The 14,849-nt window shown below is 44.6% G+C and overlaps 1 protein-coding gene across 1 annotated transcript in view; it reads right to left on the bottom strand.

Annotated features, from left to right (window-relative positions):
* LOC105808350 (two pore calcium channel protein 1-like) overlaps positions 1–14,849 on the bottom strand; it is a 34,522-nt gene that overhangs the window by 17,425 nt on the left and 2,248 nt on the right. Inside the window, exons 2-8 of the mRNA XM_012641989.1 lie at positions 9,352–9,434; positions 7,931–8,045; positions 4,718–4,846; positions 2,666–2,782; positions 2,451–2,569; positions 2,150–2,251; positions 715–841 (exon numbers count right to left, since the gene is read on the bottom strand). Of these exons, the coding sequence (XP_012497443.1) occupies positions 715–841; positions 2,150–2,251; positions 2,451–2,569; positions 2,666–2,782; positions 4,718–4,846; positions 7,931–8,045; positions 9,352–9,434 (792 nt within the window). The remainder of the gene's footprint in view (positions 1–714; positions 842–2,149; positions 2,252–2,450; positions 2,570–2,665; positions 2,783–4,717; positions 4,847–7,930; positions 8,046–9,351; positions 9,435–14,849) is intronic.

The following is a 14,849-nucleotide window of genomic DNA, read 5'->3' as shown; positions in this document are numbered from 1 at the left end:
AAGCAAGGAAAAATTCAAAACAGAACCAAAAACTCAAAAGCCAAGAGGTTGTGTCTTTCCTAACAGAAAATCACCCTTTGAAGAAAGAAAGGCTCCTCTGTGCAAGTCTTTCAATAAAAGAAACAGCCCCCAGAGGTGTGTGAAGGTGAGGAACAGTGGAGGGAGGGCGGATGAGATGGCCAAGGCGTCCCTGGGGATTCCCAGGTACGAATTAAACCTCTTTCCACCCCAAGCACTCAGAAGCCTCTGACCACCCAGCATCTCCAGGAATTCTCCAGACATAAATCAAGCAGGCAGGCAGGAACTAGCGCAGAAACTGTTGGCTTTAAGAAGTGTCTGCGTCTGTTCAAGAGGAAAAAGAAGCTTGGAGAATATTCCCAATCCCCAGTCACACTCAGAACGTTTCAAGGAACCACAGGCTATCTGAGCAAGAGACAAAGCAGCACCTGACACTGCCCATGAGGGGACCGGTGCCCTGGCCACGCCCTCTGTCCTCCCATCTCCTCGGATGCACTGTCAGACCCATCGCAAAGACTGTGAAGAACCGGCTCGCTTAGCAGAAGGGAGCAAGGCACCAAATAAGCCTTCAGATCCGCCAAAGCAAACAGATCAAGAACACTTCCCAATATTTAGCAAATGTGCTGCCCGTCTTCCTGCCACTGCCCACCCAGGCACCTGCCCCCAACCCCACCCTGGCTCACGCACGCATGTTACCTTTAGGTGCTTCCTGTAATTGTTGTAGACAACAGCCAGAAAGACGGACATGAAGATGTAGGTATTGATGATGACGTAGGTTATAAAGTACAAAGAATACCACCAATTGAAGTCATAGGCAGGCATCCTAGAAGGAAAAATCACGTTTCACAATTTTTCATAGCCAAGTTCCACAATGCAAATGAGCCGGACCTTAGGCGACATCCCACATGCACGGTACATGTGCCGGAGGCACCAGAAAACCTCCAATGCTCACTCTCCCCAGTGTGGTGCAATGGGGCCTCAAAGCCGGCACCATCCCTAATGCTAAACAGCTTGCTCCTGCCCTTCCGGAATTCTTAGCATCTTCCAGAGGCGCCAACTTCCAAAGTGCATAGGGTCTTGGAAATCTCCCAACACAATTCTCCCCCTTCAAAATGAGGAAATCGAGGCCTAGAAAGGAGAGAGACTTGCCCAGAATTACAGAGGAAATCAGTGTGGCTTGGAAGAGGGCTCTGCAGGACACCAGACTACCTGGGCTGGGGGCCAGATAATCTATCCACCCTGTGACAATGAGAATGAAAGGCATCTGTTAATAATCACAGCAGGACAAGAGGTCTAAGTTGGGACGTGTGCTCACTCTACCTTTAATGGGAACTGGATTTCCCATAGGGGTGCTGGCACGGCTGGCAGCCAGGGTCTGAGGGAAGGACCCAGGAGAACACCAGTAGGGCCAGGGCCAGGCCCAAGAGTGAGCAACAACCAAGAACGAGTTGATCTGATGGTCCTGATGGTCCATGATCTGATGGTCACGTCATGGGATGACAGGAATCCTGCCTCTTCCTCAAAGTGCACTGCCGGAGGAGGTGTGGACTGACGTTTGCAGTTAGGCTCTGCCCAGCTCTAGAGCCGAAGAGCTATCTGCTCAGTGTAGCACCGTTTAATAACTTTACCCCTATGCACAAGGTGAATCCATAACGAGAAGGCATTAGGAAAAAACCACGTGGGGATTTTCCTCCTGAGTAATATCTGCATGTGTGGAAAATTGGCATTTTGGGGGAAGGCGGCAACTACTGATGTTTACATTTCCTTCCTGTTTCGTGTAGCCAAAAACCCGTGTCAGTGCTTAGGAGAACCATCCGTGATTCCTTTGCGAAGATGGCTTAGGACTCTAAATTCAAGACTCAAAGAAGATCCCAGAATGGAAAGTGGGCTCAAGTATCAAGTGTTGCGTCTCAAGAGATGTCACCTGTTGCTTTCAATTGTAAAAGAGTTCATTGAAATTTAGTTTTAAATACAGAAGATAGGCTATCAGTAGTGCAAAATTTTTACAATGAATATGACTAAATAGAAAATCGCTTTTTCCTCTCTCAGCCTTGCTCGTGTCAGGAGACAGCTGCTTTTAATAATTCTGTTACCGTAACATGTCCATGAACATGGACCAGGACGCACATACATGACATCAGGGCTGTTTGCTGTAGTGACCAGCACGTAGAGCTCAAACGCTACTTCCAGAATGTTTTCGAGGTAAGGTGATCCCTCTGCTGTTTTCAGACCCCTAAAGAGGAACCAAAAACACCAAGTGAAAACCACACATATATATTAAGCTGTGGTTTCTGATATGCTTTTCCCCTTTCAAGAGCACTCGTGGAGTGTTTGAACGAGGAAGACAGTGTCTGGTGACAGATTCTGCCATGAACAGGCTTAACCCAAATATGGGAGAATTCACAGGCAGAAATTGCCAAGAGTGTACTCGCCTATCTCCAAATAGCTTCAAGGCCATGAGGGAGAAGACCAGCATGCTGAACGTGAACAAGAGGAAGACGTAGAGGATGTCAGGCAGAGTGTTCCGGATGCTTCGGAAAGCCCTTCGGATCTAAGAAGACACAATTTAGTTTCATTTACAAGAAATCAGCTAATTCTCTTCGAAAACAAAAAATGGACCATCACGTATTCTAAATCATATTCTTACCTGACGACTTTCGGGGAAGTTAATTAGGAAGACTGGTCTCAAGGGCCGTGACCACCTAATGCTGCGGATGTTAACAGCATCCAGGGACCCGTAGAGAATCAGGTCAACCAAGGTCAGCTGTGAGACACATGGGACAGAGACATCAGTTCTACCCCATCAAAGGACAGAGAAAGTAACAATGTGGATGTATGTTTACCGACCCAGAAGGAGAGTCATAATGTTATGTGAAAAAGCAAGTTTCATAAACAGCACAATTTTAATTTTGTGATATAACGTTAACAGTAGCTAATGTTTGAGGTTTTACTACATGTCATATAGCACAAAAAGCACCTTTTGTAGATTATTTCATTTTAGCCACACCACACCAATTAGGTGGGCGCTATCCCCGGATGGAAGGGGTTGAGGCACAGAGAGGGTAGGCACGTGGTCCCGGTCACACAGCCAGTGAGGCACAGAACTGGGACTCGAACCTGCACAGTCTAACGTCCCAGCCCTTGCTATTAACTCTACTGCCATGTGCTCCCACACTATGCCTGGTGACCTTTTCTTCAACCTGATGTGTAAAAGAGAGGCTGTCTAGCCTAGTAATAGGTGAGAAGATCTAGAATACGGAAAATCCTTATTTATCCTTATTATTGTCAGATTTGTGGGCAAAAGATTAATGTGAGGATGGGACAAAAAAAGAACCTAGAGTCTTTTTAGAAAAATATAAGTAAAAAAGAAGGAGGGGAGGAAACAGCTCCAGAGACATCTTGAGGGGCCTTGGGGAGGCCGGTGTGGGAGAGAAGGGAGGGAACCGTGACGATGAGGATTGTGGAACTGGGCGATGTGAGACAGAGCCCCGTGAGCAAAGGGAAGGCAGCCAGGGAGTCGCTGGGAAGCAGAGGCGGGTTTGGTCCCATTGCACGTGAGTTGAAATACTGCTGTGGGAATGGCCAGCAAGCAGTCGGCCACAGAGTACGGAAGCTCAGAGGGGAAACCAGTATCAGAGACAGCGTGGGGACCCTGACCTACCAGAAGTGTTCAGAGAAGCTCTGAGAACAGATGACTCTCAGGGCAGAGTGCCAAGTAGGAAGGGCAGAGGCGTGTGGACAGAGCTGTGGGTTAATTGCAAAGAACCATGGCTTCAGCATGCTGGTCACCGTGCTGCTATGCCAATTATAATAGAAAGTACCCTCATCATCACTAAAAAGTAGTCTCTCTTCCCAATACAGGGGTATTTCAGAATGCATTGCCCTGCTTGGCATGTATCCTTCCAGATTTTTCTATGAATATATAACATTTTTTCCTTTTTTTTCTTTTTAACCAAGATATGATCCAACTGTATTTGTAACTTGCTCTTTTGACTTAATAGATGATAAGCATCTCTCCTTGATAATAGACACAGACGTGCCTTTAACACTATTTTAAAGGGCTGTATCATATTTTGTTTAACACATATCAGTTGTATCTATTGTCAGGAAATTAAATTATTTCCAACGCTTCCATATTACGAACAAGTCAGCCACCACCAATTTTCTGGCTAAATCTTTGAATACATCCTTCTTTCTTACAGATAAATTCCCAGGAACAGAAGTCCAGGATTTGAGTGTATTCACCTTTAAGGATTTTGAAAGGACCTACCAAACAGCCCCTTCCAGAAAGATAGCTTCATTCCTCTCTCCATAAGATGTAAGAGGGTTTGTTTTCTCTCGATCTTGCTGACATTGTTTTATAGGCAACACATGGTATTTTATTATTGTTTTATTCTATACTTTTTAATTAGTGAAGTTAAACATCTTTCCTATCAGCCATTTTATGTATTTCTTCTTTATGAGTTGCCTTCACCTGTTTGCAGCACAATTATTTATTGGGGTATCTGTCTTTTTTCCCCTTTCATTTGGAAGTGCTCTTAGCGTGTTAAAATATTCACACTGTCACATTTGTTCTTCAGTTCGTGGTTTGCTTGCAGCTGTGCTTATAGTGTTTGCTATGTTGAAGTGTTGCTGTTTTTTCCTTCATGGCTTTTGCCTTTAGTCACAAACTCTCATAGGTACCACACTGAACACTCACCACTATGGTTACCATGATGCAGATGTTTTTGGTATCCTTCCAGAAAACCATTTGAGGAGTGACTTTTGCAAAATGTACCAGTCTCCCAAAGAATGCAGTCAGGCAGAGCACTTCTGCTATCGAGGTGGCCTGCAAGGAAGAAACAGAGACTGAGCACAGTGGCCTGCCACTGGGAGGTGTAGCTTTAGTGCTCTCGATGCCCCCTCTGCCTGCACCCTACCTGTCCTGCCTGGCACACTCTGAGAATTAGCCGCATCCCTTAATTTTACTGAAAGCTGCAGCAAAATTCTCTGCTGCTTAGAATGGTTTCTTCCCCTCAGAAGGAAACCTGCCGCTGAATCACGAATTCCAGAACCCATACTGGCAGGACTTCTTGGGAGGGGCTCCATCAGCAGGCTGAGGATCAAGAATGCATTCCCCACAAAAAGGGGAGGTCAGAGGCAGGCATCTTCTATGCTCTCAAACTTCCCACATTCAAATTCAGAATAGACATCAAGAAGTCCCATTTCTCTAATATAATATTAAGGTAAATCCCCAAAGATGTGTTTGGAAATAGTGGGTCATTCCTTAAGCATCACTGCCACTGCAGCCCTGCGGCCTGTATCAGGCTGGTTACAGGCAGGGATGGAGCCCTCTGAGATCCAGAGCAAAGTCCTGACCCACCTCCCTCCATAGGCTGCAGGGCACCAACTCCAAACTCCCTAGAGCCAGTTTGCAGCCCACGACTGCAGCCCAGGATTTGCCCAAGATTGCCACAATGCAGTAATACCTCCTTAACAAGGGCACTTTCCTCCATCAACAGGGAGAAGACGGTGGCAACATGGGAAGAGATGGGGAAAGAAGCAACTGGCTTAGGCTAGGAAGAGGGAAAGGTCGGGGTGAGGGCTGGAGGGAAGGGACTCTGAAAGGGGCAGGGGAAGGGCCTGAAAGCAGCTGGTGGCACAATCATCCCTCCCTTCCCCCGGCCCTCGTGGGCACAGCCTGGGCTGCAGCCTGTTGCAAACCTTCTAACTCTCAACCTGTTCACTCTTGAAGAGCTATAGAGACCCACTGCCAAGGCCAGGCTTCCAAAAGGGCCTGGGGCAATTCCAGGACATCCCTGCTCAAAACAAGACTTGCTTGGTAATGCTGGAGCGGGGCCGAACCCCCTATACCACATTCGACTTTAGAGACTTACAGCACAAATGCTGGCTGAGGGAACACTCTGAAACCCAGGCAGCCGGCCCCAAGCTGTAAGTGACCAATAACACACAGAGGGATGAGGACTCGAGAAACGAGGCAAGTGGCTGAGAAGACAACTCTGTGGGATTCCCATCTTGGCCAGGGGGCCAGTGCTGAGGAGGGACAGACAGCACTCTGTCCAGGTCTGAGAAAGCACAGCTCTGCTTCTTCAGACTTTGTTCTGACAGTCACTGGGCTAAAAGTCTTCTGTCCAGAGGATTCATTCATTGCAGGATCTTTATCACGGGGAAGTTGGTGGATGTCACCGTGGCAGCCCCCAACAAACCACACTTCCGGTTTTCATCCCCGGGGTGGTGTCCTCCCATGTTGACTTGGGGCTTGGGCATGTGATTGGCTCTGGCCAACAGGGCATCAGCAAGGGTGACACAAGCAGAGGTTTGACGGTGCCTACACCCCGGAATGCTCCTTTCTGGACCCAGCCACTCACTGGGAGAAGCCTAAGCCACATGGAGCAGCTGCGTAGAAGAGAGCTGGGGCTCTCCAGCCCACAGCTGCAGCCAACAGCACCTGCCAGCCACACGAGAGAGCCATCCTGGATGTTCTGGGCTCCAGAGATCTACAAAGCTTCCAGATATCTACCACTCCAGCCAACACCACCTGAGCAGAAAATCTGCCCAGACTTAAGCCTCACAGTAAGCCCATGAAATGTGCACTGCTGTTATCATCCCCTTTTTAACAGATGAGGATGCTAAGCCTTAGAAAGGGGGTGTAACTTGTCCAAGGTCACTCAGCATCAAGGGTACAACTAGGCCTCAAGCCCAAGTTTTTAGAATTAAATTGACAATGTTGATTATAACAATAGGAACATCAACAAGTAAGATTTTCATGGACCAACTGCAGGGTTTTGCTTCACGTGGCCCAGGGCTCAAAACTAGCCTGAGTTAAATACAACCTACATGGCAGTCAATGTGTTAAATGGTTAGAAAAAAATCAAAGAATATCAATATTTTACAACACATGAAAAGTCTATAAAATTCAAATTCTGGTGTCTGCAAAGAGTGTTTTATTGAAACACAGCCATACTTATTCATTTATGTATTGTCTCTGGCTGCTTGTAAGCTACAATGACAGAGTTGAGTAATTGTGACAGAGACCAGATGATTTGCAAGGTCTAACATATTTACTCTTTGGCCCTTTAGCAGAGAGTCTACTAAATCCTAGCTTTAAACAACAACAGCCTTTTACTATCTGCCATGATGCTGTGGGAGGCTGTTTTAAGTGTTTGTTACACAGCTATAGGTGACTGAAACATGGAAGAATAAAGAAGCAATAGCTTTCACATCAGACAGACTTGGGCTTGAGGCCTAGTTCTACCCTTGTTGAAGAGGGACCTTGGACAAGTTAAACCCCCTTTCTAAGGCTCAGTGTCCTCATCTGTTAAAAAGGGGATGATAACAGCAGTGCACATTTCATGGGGTTACTGTGAGGCTTAAGGAGCATCCAGAGCCAGTACCTAGAGCACCCATCAGACTGTAAGCAGGGAGCAAATGACAGCTATTAAAACCGGGGCAAGAGCAGTGATGAGTGGGAAACCGATATGAGCAGTTTATTATTTAGAACCCCCAGGATTAGCTGGTTAATATGATACATTACTCAAAACATGTATGATCAGCTACTAAGCGCCAATAATGATTTATGACTATGAACACTGAAAATGTGGCACGTACAAGTCGCATGTTACACTATATGAGAACATCGTGTGCTTGGCGTTAACAAGCTTTTAAAACATTGTTTGTACCATCTCTATCTGATTTTTCCTTGTGTGCACAGAAGATCAAAAACTTCCATTGTACTTAAAATGCCTTATGATTGAAGCATCAGCGTGGTGAGTAGACAGAATTCTTCCAACCCCTGACAAGAAAAATAAAATCTAATTTGTATTTGTTGAAATTTGAGAAGAAAAAGGAAGAGGCATGGGGCCCAACTCATCTATGACAAAATATCATTTGCCATCTTAATTGTAATACTTACCAAGAGAGGTAGAGGAAACAATGCAGGTTCTTCAAACAGGGCAAGAGAAAGGTCTACACAAATAAAGAAGTATGTGGCTGCTTGCATTGTCCAGTGGTTATAAAAATAGTAAAGTCTGGAGAGGAAAAAAATAAAGGTGGTTATAGACAAGGAACAGCACTCGACTTCCCTTTAAAAAGACTAATGGTAGGTAAAATAAGGAAATTAAGGCTTAGTCATGTTTCCTTTAAATGCTAGGGAACCAGGGGCAGTATTTAATGATCATATAGTGCAAAACACTAACAGAAAAAAAAGCGCCAAGAACATCATCATATCTCAAAGCACATTTCTCAACAGTCTCAAGCTAGGATTAGCACTTTCCTCACGAGGTCGGTGTGACAGCAATAAGAGAGTATTTTCAGAGGACTTTGAACAGTGACTGATGCAGAGTAAGCTGTCAGTTAAAGTGAGCTACTATGATGTGGCATGGTGGCCTAATCCTTTCTTTTTCTTTTTTAAGAGAGAATATCTCACTCTGTTGCCCAGGCTAGAGTGCCGTGGCATCAGCCTAGCTCACAGCAACCTCAAACTCCTGAGCTCAAGGGTTCCTCCTGCCTCAGACTCCCAAGTAGCTGGGACCCAGGCATGTGCCACCATTCCCAGCTAATTTTTAAATTTTTTTGCAGAGATGGGGTCTCACTATGTTGCCCAGGTTGGTCTCAAACTCCTGGGCCCAAGTGATCCTCCCACCTCAGCCTCTCAAGTAGATGGGATTATAGGCACATATCACCACTTGAGGCTTACCTAACTGGATTTTAAAATGTACATTATCCCATCTTAACATGGCAGACTCAGCAGAGATCAGGTGGTCATGCAGGTCTCTCCCAAGGTGGGGATGGGCCCCCAAACCTGTTCTCAACAGCATCCAGGGATGAGGCACTGGCTGCTTTGCGAGGCCCTGACACCCAGCCTTGGTAATAAGTGTTTTCTCTTTACCCTGGTCCAAATACTTGGTCTTAGTGTCAACCCTTGAGGATAACAGGGAAAATGCCAAATTCCCACGAGAAGAACAAACATATGGATTGCATCAAAAGACAACAGAAAGGGAAAAGAAAAAGCCTTCTTTTCCCTTGAGGTGACTCTAAGAAGACAACTATAGTTAGAAGGAAAAGACAATGGCATGTTCTTCCCTTGAATGTCCTGGCTCCTGTCCTGGGTGTTGTTCATTGACTCATTTATCTGTTTTTAATCCATTTATCTAATGCTTCCCTATGTATGAGGCACCATGATCTTATACCTTAAAAAAAGAAGTATTGGATTTTATCCAAATATATGTGGCATACCCTACATACTTCTCAAAATACTTGTGTAAACCATGCCTTCAAGAGTATTAAGTCCTGGCGGATAGGTGGTTTTATGCGACAGTTTAACATGTTAATTACCTGACGGCCTGAGGTGCTGTTTCAAATGGAACATTTCTGTTATACTGGGCGTCCGACACATAGGCAGCGGCCAGCAGGAGGTCCTGGTCCCCAGGAAATAAGGGAGAGTGACAGTCAGAGTAGGAAAGGACACTTTACTTTTTCCTTTTAGGTATGTGTCAAGTGTAAAAGGAAACTCCCCTTCACCTCTCCCCACGCCCCACCCTCCCCCAAGGTAACCGACATTAGCAGCATAGTATGTACACCTGGGGTGGCTCCCTGGGCACAGAGGACCCTACGGTAGGGCTGAGCCACAGGCATTCTCCACGTTCTGGAATTCAGGCTCTTAGAGGAGGAAAAGAAAGTAAGCACTGAATAGAACCTGTACTTGTACTTAAGTGCTATATTTATGCGTACGAATCTACGGTTATGTGCACACACACACACATACATATAAATACACATACAGTCAAGCGCCACATAATGTTTCAGGTGATGATGGACTGCATATACGGCCGGGGCCCCATGGGATTATAATGGAGCTGAAAATTCCTATTGCCTAGTGACATCATGACATCACGTGATGCCCTAACATCACAGAACCACAAAATACTCACGGGCTTGTGGTGGTGCTTGTGTAAACAAACCTGAGCTGCCACTTGTATAAAAGCCCAGCCCATACAATTACGTACAGTACGTAAGACTTGATAATGATAATAAATAACCATGTTACTGGTTTATGTATTTACTACACTATACTGGTGGCTGCACTAATTTGTATTTCCATCCGCAGGGTACAAGCTCCCCTTTCACTGCATCCTCAACAGGATTTGGTGTTTTTTGTCTTTTTTTTTTTTTTTCAGCATATTATGAGGGTACAGATGTTTAGGTTACGTATGTTGCCCTTGCCCCTCCCGCCCCCCTCCCCCCCTAAGTCCGAGTTTCAAATATGTCCATCCTTCGGGTGGTGCACATTGCATTATTTTAGAGCATACTCCTTTTACTTATATATAAAAAAAAAAGTTAATTGAAAAACAGCCTCAGGCAGGTCCTTCAGGAGGTGTTCCAGAAGGCATTGCCATCACAGGAGGGACCAGAAGTGGAGCTGTCTTCCACCTCCACATCTGATAGTGATGATCCTGACCCTGGGTAGGCCTAGGCTAATGTGTGTGCTTGTGTCTTAGTTTTTAACAAAAGATTTAAAAAGTTAAAAAAAAATTAAGTTTAAAAATAGAAAAAACTTGTAGAATAAGGACATAAAGAAAGAAAATATTTTGTAGAGCTGTAAAATGTGTTTGTATTTTAAGCTAAGTGTTATTATAAAGGAGTCAAAAAGTTAAAAAAAAAAGCTGAAAAGTTTATAAAGTAAATAAGTTACAGTAAGCCAAGGTTCATTTATTATCGAAGAAGGAAACTTTAGAAAAATAAATTTAGTGTAGCCTAAGTATGCAGTGTTTCTAAAGCCTACAGCGGTGTACGGGAATGTCCTAGGGCTGCACGTTCACTCCCCACGCACTCACTCACTCACCCGGAGCAGAGGCCCGTCCTGCAAGCTCCATTCACGGTAAGTGCCTCAGACAGGTGTACTATTTTTTATCTTTTATACCTTATTTTTAGTGTACCTTTTCTATGTTTAGATACACAAATCCTTACCATTGTGTTGCAATTGCCTACAGTATTCAGTACAGTAACGTGCTGTACAGGTTTGTAGCCCTGGAGCAATAGGCTGTACCATACAGCCTAGGTGTGTAGCAGGCTGTACCACATAGGTTTGTGCGAGTACACTCTGTGATGGTCACACAACACAACTGCCTAGTAATGCATTTCTTAGAAGGTATCCCTGTCGTGACACAATGCACGACTGCATAGACACATATATACACAAATACATAACACAAAATTATATGCTATATATATCACAAAAATTCCTTTTATACTTACAAGTTTTGACACAGATGTGGAGCAACTGGAACTCTCATATGTGATTGGTAGGAATGAAAGATGGTACATTTACTTTGGAAAACAGTTTGGTAGTTTCTTAAAAAGTTAAAAAGTATGACCCAGCCATTCTATTAGTAAGTGTTTGACCAAAGGAAAGACAGCATATATCCACACAAAGACTTGTACATCCCAACTAAGAATGTGGCTTATGTTAGACACCCCATTGCAAAGCTGCACTTGTACACAGATGCTCATCACAACTTAACAGGCAAAGAGTAGAAACCACCAAAATGTCCATGAGACAGGCGAGTGTACAAACAAAATGTAATGTATCTACACAATGGAATACTACTCAACAATAAAAAGGAATGAACACCTAATAGATGCAACAGAATGGATGAATCTCAAACATAATTATGCTGAGTGAAAGAAGCCAACCCTCTCCCCCAAAAGAATACACACTGTATGATTGCATCTATTTAAAATCCTAGAAAGTGCAACTAACCTACAGAAACCAGATCAGTGGTTGTGGGGGGACAGGGGGAGGAGGGGATGGAGAGAGGGATAGATGACAAATAGGTAAAAGGAAACTTTTAAGTGTGATGGATATATTCATTATCCTGATGGTGGTGTTACCACGATAAGTGTATTCACGTACCCAAACTTATCAAGCTATATACTTCAAATAAATGTAGTGCAGTGCATGTCTATTATAGTTCAATAAAGCTGTTTAAAAATGCCTGAAAATAAAGATAAATGCTTGGATGAAAAATTGATGTGGAACAATAATCTCATAGATAATTAACTGCTGCAAGAACCTATCACTATGGGGGGGGCACTGGTGACTAAGGGGATTGTGGTTCTCAACTGCTACAGCATATGACAAGCATCTCAGGAGCTTTTAAAGACCCCACCATGCCCAGGTCACATCCAGACCAATTGCATCAGAATCTCTGGTAGGAGGGACCCAGGATTAATCTTTTAAAGTTTGCAAGTGATTCAAACATGTAGTCAAGATTGACAGCCACTGGTTTAAATGGGGCCATTTTCCTACTGTTTCTCATGTTTTCTATTTTCACTGCACTATGACAATTAAAGGATTTCTCTTCACTTTCTCCTCTTCTCATAGCTCTACAATTCTCTTCCTCTCTCCAAGACTCAAAAATGTATTTAAGATTTTTGTGTTTTCTCTCCTCTTCCCCAACTTTGTAAGCCTTCATTCTGGGGAAGATGAATCCCTTTGAATCCCCCAAAGGGAGAAAAGAATGTAGGAGGGAGGGAAAGATTGATTCCAGAAGCTCTCAGTAGGGAGCACGGAAGTTCCTTCTCTAAGCACCCACCAAACACCTTCTTCAGTCTTAACTGCAATAGGAATAAACCACTGCAAGTCCCAAATACCTTTAATTCAGTCAACAAGAATGCATGCAAAACTCAAGATTGTTGATAGAAGTTTCTTGAAAACATAGCTAATATGTCTTGTTTATATAGATAAGAAAATTAACATAATTAACCATAATTTAAGGTAAAGAGAAGTTCCCACAAATTCGAAGTTAAATTCTTCCCCATCTCCGTTTTTCCTTCCGATTGTGATGCTCCTTCCATCACTACAAACACTACCCAGCCCCTCCCTTACCAGAAGGGGGTACTTTCCAAGACTCTCAGTGGACACCTGAACCCAAGGATAGTAACGAACCCTATAATACTGGTCTTTCGATCTGATAACCCAAACAGCTACTAAGTGACTAACAGGGTTGGGGGTGGAGGGGGGGTTGTGTCTACTACACGGATATAAGGGACAAAGGGATGATTCAGGACAGAGCAGGATGTCCACAGATTTCATCATGCTACTCAGAACAGTGTACAATTTAAAACTCATGAATTGTTTATTTCTAGAATTTTCCATGGAATATGCTTGGACTATGGTTGACCTTGGGTAACTGAAACCACAGAGAGCAAAACCACAGATAAAGGAGACTTACCATACTCTCTGTCTGTCTCTCTCTACCTCCCTCTATCTTCCCGCAGGATCCTTCTGCACACTGACAGAATAGAGTCGATCACTGCTTTCCCCGTGGACCCCCATGCAAAAGCATTGAGTGACTTCTCTTTGCCTAGAGTGACTCCCCTTTCCTAGACAATCAAGTGCAAAACTCCTGGCTTAGCATTTAGTGGCTCCACAATCTCCCCTCTACTCCTCTCTCCATCTTTATCTCCCCCACTTTCCCTACAGGGACACTCTTCTCTGGCCAAAACTGGTGGACTCATTGTCTACTGTCCTACCGTGGGCCGCGTCTCCACGTCTAATTTCACGGTCACTAAAACCAGGAGCATCCTTCCCACTGTCCTTCATTGGAGGCCCATCTCAAATTCACTGTCTACGTGAAGACTGGCAATCCCAGAAGCCTCTATTTCCATATGGAAAGACTGCCTGGAGAAGTTGGGGCATGTATTGTGGGCATTCCATGCAAAGAAATGGTTGTTAAGGATAAGATGGGGCACAGCAATTGATGTGGCAATGAGGTGTTCCTATAAATACCTCATGTCACTCTATATAGAAAGTTGCACATCAACAACAAACAGGCCAAGTGCTGTCTAAAGATGTGTTTTGTTTGGCTCAGAGAATGCTTTTTGGATGCTGGCTACTCATTCAAATATTTTAAAAACTGGAGCTTACACAAAAATTTGAACTTCTGGCTTCTCTTTAAAAGATTGTAACATCTGGTAATGTTGGGATGTATTTTAGTAAGTTTTTGCTACCCACCCTGATTCTTAGTCACCTGAATAAACACTTATTATTTTCCCAAATTCTGTGGGTCAGCAGGGCAGTCCTGGTCTGGGCCAACCTAGCTGATCTCTATGGTCATCATGGTCTTGGGTAGCCTCACTCATGTGTTTTGGCCATGTGCATCGCATCCCGCCGCAGGCCAGCCAGGGCTCCCCCACAAGGTGGTGGTCGGGGGGTTCCTGAGAACATCAGGAGAGCACGCACCAGTGCTCAATTGCTTTTACACCTCTGCTTATGTCATATCTGCTAAGGTGCCATGGCCACGTCCACATTTGAGGGCTGGAGAAGCAGACTCCACCTTTTGAGGAGCTGCAAAGGCACATTGCGGAGATGGCGTGTATTTAGCGGTAGAAAGACTTTTTGGCTATTTTTGCAATCTGTGATAGTCCATGTGGCCACAGTCAGCTGGAGGTAGGTAGCTGTGGTCTTCTTTGGGAAGGAGACATGCCCTCCAGGTAATCTCAAGGCCCACTCCACTCCTTCACTGAATCATTCCTGCCTAGCCCACTGGCTTTATGGTGCTCCTCGGACCACCTGAGTTAACCAACATTCTCCCAAGCCCTCCTGGTTACTGCCACATTCCCCCTGCAAAGAACTGCTCTGCAACTCACTCTAAGGTAGCACCAGGGGACCGAGAGCCCAAAGCAGGATAATCCGAGATCTGCATGAACAGGTTTAAGAATAAGAACATTTTTTAAAAGCCCATGAAGTATCAAGAGGTGAACTGTCACAAAGAGATGGCATAGGACACTATGCTCTCAGCCCTGGCTGTACTTTTGAATCACTTAGTAGC

This window comes from Propithecus coquereli, unplaced genomic scaffold (assembly GCF_000956105.1).
Source record: "Propithecus coquereli isolate 6110/MARCELLA unplaced genomic scaffold, Pcoq_1.0 Scaffold171, whole genome shotgun sequence".
Lineage (NCBI taxonomy): Eukaryota > Metazoa > Chordata > Mammalia > Primates > Indriidae > Propithecus > Propithecus coquereli.
Note: the sequence above shows the minus strand (reverse complement) of the source record. Positions and strands in the feature narration are given on the sequence as shown.